The sequence below is a fragment of the Lissotriton helveticus genome, chromosome 10, assembly GCF_964261635.1.
Source record: "Lissotriton helveticus chromosome 10, aLisHel1.1, whole genome shotgun sequence".
In the NCBI taxonomy this organism is placed as follows: domain Eukaryota; kingdom Metazoa; phylum Chordata; class Amphibia; order Caudata; family Salamandridae; genus Lissotriton; species Lissotriton helveticus.
Window position 1 is genome coordinate 182,656,341 of NC_136071.1, and position 6,000 is coordinate 182,662,340.

The following is a 6,000-nucleotide window of genomic DNA, read 5'->3' on the forward strand; positions in this document are numbered from 1 at the left end:
GGTTCAACCTGTTTTCCTTTTATTTTGCAGTCAAATATCTGTTCTAGATGGCGGGAAGGCAAAGTGCTCCAGATTCTGCACCACTGGCATGGATGGAGGCATGTGCATCTGGGATGTAAAAGTAAGTATGTTTTTTGTCAGAAACATTCATATTGGTGCTGCAGTCTAATGAGTTAAAGTAGTGAATAGATGGGAGCTTGTCAATTTTGGTACAATTTTTCGGAGTTCTTGTTCTAATATTGCAGCCTTATGCACATAATAGGGAAATGTACCACGAATAAAGGAAAGTAATGAAAGTAAAAGTAGACCTACATTGGGTTATAAGTTTCCTCAATGCACCATCATTTTAAGAGTCCTTAATGCACCTGCTGCTAAAGTATTAGAAGATTCTAAAATATATAATTTCTTTGTACGTCACTTTATAAACCCCTGTGCTACATTATACCTGCGTCATGTGTAATGTATGCATGGTGGGTGTTCTCCCATAAAAAAGGTTCATAGAAGTTGTGCAATGAAATCTATGAAATTTCACTGCAACACTTCTATGAGTTCACTGCGTCAAATCCTTATGCCTGCTTCACAGCAGGTGTAAGGACTGACACAGGCCCTTTTACATGTCTGTTTTGCAACACACTCCAGCAATGCATCATTACTGCACCACCAGATACGTCAGGATTTCTGACGTACCTGGTCAATTCTTGCGGCATGGAGCACCGTAGTGTAAAAACAGCGCATCCAAGGTGTAGCAAGGAGGGCGCAGTGTTGCGTCACTGTTTTCAACCAGCGATGCAATACTTTTCATAAATGAGGCCCGAAGTTTCGAATTACTCATGAATTTACTAGGCCTGGGTGGTTAATTCCCTTCCAGTCATGGAATTTGGATAATTTGGGTGATTTTGCATTCCGCGGTGAACGCGGAATTGCCAAAAGTTCCGCGATCCGCGGCTTCGCGGAATTTTTTGCTTGTTCGTGCTTTCAAAATACGTGTTCGCAAGATATTTCTCCCCGAGCACGCAAACAACGTTTGTGAACAGGAAAAAAGCATCACAAATGGGCGGAACAAGCAATTCCGCGTGTTCGCAGAACTTTTGCGTGCTCGCAGAGATTTTTTACCATTTAGTGGAGCTTTGCGTAGCATGACTACGCAAATTCCGCCCACCCCTAGAATTTACAGGAGTAAGACATGCATATCCACTGAGAAATGCCCCAGGGGGCACTCGTGCCAGGAAGAGCTAAGCCTACAACTAGTGTTATTATGTGTTAGCTAGTCGTATGAATGATTAGTGTTGGTTACGCTCTTCTTTATCCATTATTTGGTGCTACACTGACAGTATGCAGCTTGGTAGTGCTTGGAAACCCCGAGTACCCACATGGCTTCACAACAGACAAAGTTTCCACCTTGGCTCTGGAGAGTGTGCATCCCTTGCTCGAGTTCATCATAGCAAGCGCTGTAGATTTTTTACCACAGCCTCAGCACAATCAACAGTGATACTTGGGCGCTAGACTCATATCATTACCCAGAGCAGGGCTCTTTGGTCTGGGGGGGACATGATCAGTGTCGTCTTAAAGCATATGCATGCTGGGCAGTTGCCAACGAGCATAGGAGCAGTGACGACTCCTCGAGGGAGTGCTGAGGGGCGGTGGGGCAGGGGGTAGTAAACTCCACATACGGCTGAACGGAGTTAAGTAAATAAATAACTAAAACAAATTACTTTGCGCACGCTGCAACGTGGCAATGCAGAGCGCACAATGTAATTTGTTTTATGCCAGAGTTCACTACCCCCCCCCCCCACCCTGCCCATCCCCTGCCCCACCACCCTTCAGCACTCCCTTGAGGAGCTGCTACTGCATAGGAGCTCCATGTAGGCCAGAATTTAATACTAGTTTTCTGTTAAGCATTTTGATTTCTGTGAGGACTTAATAGCTCATTTTGTAGGCAGGCTCAGTGCACGGCTGTGTCCGGGGCCTATAATGCTGTTAAGATGGCCCTGTACACGATGTGCATCTCCTTCCTGAGTGTGACTACCATCAGCTCACCAGGCTGTAGACAACTGTCCATGGTGGGAGTGAAAACAATTGTCCTGGCTACACAGGCCTTTTTGCCTGTCTCTGCCAAGGCAAGTCACATACTGGAATCTTCTTCCATGTACTTAGGTTCTGCGTGTGTAACGTAGGTATGGCCACAAAGGAATTTATCTTGTTTTAATGAAGTCAAGCGATACCGAAGAGCGATAGGTATCGGGAGCCTCAAACAGCAATGTGAATTGCAGGGTTCTGTGGGATAGTCTAGAAAAACCCTTTGTAGTGGGTCAGATTTGTGGTGTGGAGAAAAGGAGGCAGAGGGCTTCATTAAAGTTTAGGGAGTTTCCCCAGCCCTTTCCTGCTCCGTCATGCACTGGAAGGGCAACGCCGACACATAAGCTCATAGTTGGGTGGCAGAGTCTCTCTTTCCTTTGTACCCTGATCTTTGCTCCCCCTGGTAGGAAACTCTCAACCCCACCCCACTTACCTCCTGACACTCAAAGACCAAGGCAAGCCCAGTCTAAGTGGGGAAGAAGAAGGCAAGAACTTCCAAGAACCAGTCTCAAAGCTCAATGTTGGGATATACAAGTACTGTTTGCAACTTTTGGTATAAAGATGGGACAGAAAATGCTAGCCAATGTGCAGGATTTCTGTTCTAGAGTCCGGCACACAAGTAGCAAATGAGAAATACTGTGCACCAGGGTTGAGATGACTACCATCAGCCCCCCTTGCCAGGTTTGGGACTAGAAACCTAAGGACTGTAATTGTAAGTGTGCTTGCACGAGGGAGATGTTGCTCAGAAAGAAAGGGGCTGTGAAGAAGTAAAGGCGGGTGAAACCAAAACCATCCTTTACAATAGGGATAAAGCACCTATATGGATCTGTGAGGGTGATGCCTTGAAGCCCCGAAATGTCGCCACACCATAGACTGAATTATATATGCTTGAGATTAGAGACTACCATGGAACTTGGCCATAACTGACTCTGCAGAAGAATCTGATTGCCATGAAGTAATGGGGTACTAGAAAATCCTGTCTGCAATCTCCATACAAAAAGATCCAGATTGCCTGAGGAAGTGTAACGCCAATGGAGAGGCCTGCCCCAGGTTTCAGAGTACTCACTACTACAACAAGGGGTGGGCATCTAATTGGCTTGGCTGGTGGGTTTTGTGAATTGACCTGAGAAAGAACCTAAGCTACAACATCCACTTAATTAGTAGCTCCATGACCCTAGACTTTCATTCAGCTAGTATTGGCGCTATCACTGCGTAGCTGAAACTGAGCACGCAGACGCACTATTTACAGACTGCAATCATGTCAGCTTGGCCAGAGCAAGAACTCTGCTTCCATCACTCATTGGGCCATGCAGGGCACACATCACTCAAAGCTGCACTCACTAACGAGTGTTGCATGTCCCAACAGAGTTACCGTTTAACTAAGGAAGTTACCGAACATAGAAGGGGGAAGCCTGTACTAACAGGAAGGTAGCATTTGCAAGCTGTTCAATCCCGATTGGCTACTCACTATCCTAGAACACCCCTGTAAGAATCCCAGTGGCTATACTTGATATTTCCACTATAACTACCACTGAATTTTTCCCCCAAGATGCAGCCTAATCTGCCTCTCCAACAATTGTTGAGAGTATTACAGAAGTACAGAGTATACACATCTGGCTTCTAATATATGTACAGTATAGCACTGAGTGTGAATAGTAATGTTCATCCTCTCTTAACCGCATGCGCGCTGCGGCGATTTTCGCGCTACGCGGCTTTTTTTCAAAAAGCCGCGTTACATGACGAGCTCAGCTCGTCATCAGCGTGCGAGCGGCGCAACTGATGACGAGCTGAGCTCGTCATCAGCGCCGAAGGGGTTAAAAGACTTAGCACATTGATTTAATAACCAGTTTTGGGTAGTTTACTGATTCCGGAGTCTTTAACCCCACACTATATCACTGAGTAAACCTTGAACAGCTCAACTACACTACACAGAAGGACAAGTGCTAAAAAGGTGTATTTGGTCCTCACTTTTATACTGACTGCTAAGGTTAAACCCCTGGACATCAGTGGTAATAAGGCCCTGATGATCACAAACTAAGCCCTGTAGCCACTGACTGCGCTGGGACTCCAGGAAACATTTCCACAAATGGGCTACATGCAGATACACAAAGGAGTTTTTGTAGAACTTTTGCATTGGTGCATTCTTAGCATCCTTGTCGGGGGAAATTATATGAATGACATGAAATTATGACTTAAAAGCTCAAAGAGCAATGGGGGGCCTGCTCTAAAAGGCAACAGTGGCTGCACTTAGAGAAACTCCAAGTCAGACCCACTGTGTCTCCTTCTGACTGAATGGCTTTCAATCATCACTATTGTCCACCTCCCTCTTGTTGAGCAAGCAGTGATTGTAGTTTATGGTACCTCTGTTTGCTACAAAGAGACCCACCCTCTCTACAGACAAACTTTATCTATCTGCAGATACAATTTTAACTTGATTAATCTGTGATCTTCTTCACATTGCAGAGCCTGGAATCCAGCCTGAAAGATCTGAAGATCAAGTGATTGAGTCCCTGCCTGCTGCTCCTTGCTTCTAAGCGCTTGCTCCAAGGTTGATGCCAGTACTGCTTACCAAATGAGTTTTATAACTGCAACAGGTGCCACAAAATGTTTAAAAAAACAATAATTGTAGTAGAATAATAAGGAAAGCTTTATGGGGGTTAAATTAGAATTTCCAGATGGCAGTAGCACTTTCTAGAGTATATGCTGTTGGCGTTCTAAGAGAATTTTCTACTTTGTGACTAAATATGCAGGTCATACGTTGCTTTAAAATATTCTGTTAAAAATAAAGTGAGATATTTTCATTTTACACAATGACTGATGATTTTTTTTAACAATTCTGGTGAACTTGTTTATATAAGACAACATCCTTGCTATAATCACAGGTGGGAAGAATCCAATGAATGGAGCCAAATGTTAGTCAATGCTGTTCGACTTCTGGAAAGCGAAAGGTGGAAATTTAGAGAGACTCTTTCCTAGACAGCACATTTTTTCATCTATGTTATGATAGGACCATTAGGAAATCAATAACCTACTTTTGGAGAGTGAGTACACTTTAGATGTACGAAATTGCATTTTAATTAAGAATCATATCTATTTGGGTAAAAAACGTACAAAATGTTGAAAAATTATAACTTTTGCTTACCCTAGTGAATTGTTGTAACCACTCCAATGATTGTACATGCCCTACCAACAGCACAGTGGTGCGCAATATTTCAAAACACAAAGATTATCATTAGAGATCCTGGACCTCCCAGTTTCCATTGTCCGTTTAAGGTCTTGGGAACAAGATGCATGGATTGCCTACCAATGAGTAGGTGCATGACATCAACTCCAACAGAGTTTTTTAGAGCCTATAGTACCAGTGATCACCTTTAGTATTGCTGTCACCATGAGTAAACATTACATACTAACTATTGAGTATTTGGCTCTGCATTTCTTTGGTGATGACTGTCTCTAGTATTTGTTGAAAAGCTGTGGAGGAAATTGATTATTTTTGGAAAATATGTCTTGGCCTTCTAAAAGGAGGAAGCAGGAATTACAAAACTGGTAAGTTGTAGAAACATATACAAGTTCAATCTGGTCAGAGGCAAAGCCAGACATTTAATGAACATGCATGAGAAAAATCAGTTTGAATTTCCTAAAGTATTCTTTAAATTATTTTGATTAACTAATATAGACAAATATGTGTCCTCTTGCTACTCAATACATGAGTTGGATTCTTGTTGGAGCAGAGATTTGCTACTAATATGCCGTCCTGAATTTCTACCTTTTTATAACGCTGTTAAATGCACACATGTCCCATACAAACTCCTAAACATTTCTTGAACAGGAAAATCATCAATATGTACTGAGCTTGTATGGAGGGCTTCCACAGCTGAATGATCTAGGAGATCTAGTTATTTTGCATTGCTCAAACGATTATTA

The 6,000-nt window shown here is 43.1% G+C and overlaps 1 protein-coding gene across 1 annotated transcript in view; it reads left to right on the forward strand.

The window, feature by feature from the left end:
* Positions 1–4,882, forward strand: part of ARPC1B (actin related protein 2/3 complex subunit 1B) — a 101,034-nt gene extending 96,152 nt beyond the window's left edge. The window contains exons 9-10 of the mRNA XM_078665052.1: positions 31–121; positions 4,540–4,882. Of these exons, the coding sequence (XP_078521178.1) occupies positions 31–121; positions 4,540–4,578 (130 nt within the window). The 3' untranslated portion in view covers positions 4,579–4,882. The remainder of the gene's footprint in view (positions 1–30; positions 122–4,539) is intronic.
* The last annotated feature ends 1,118 nt before the right edge of the window (positions 4,883–6,000 follow it).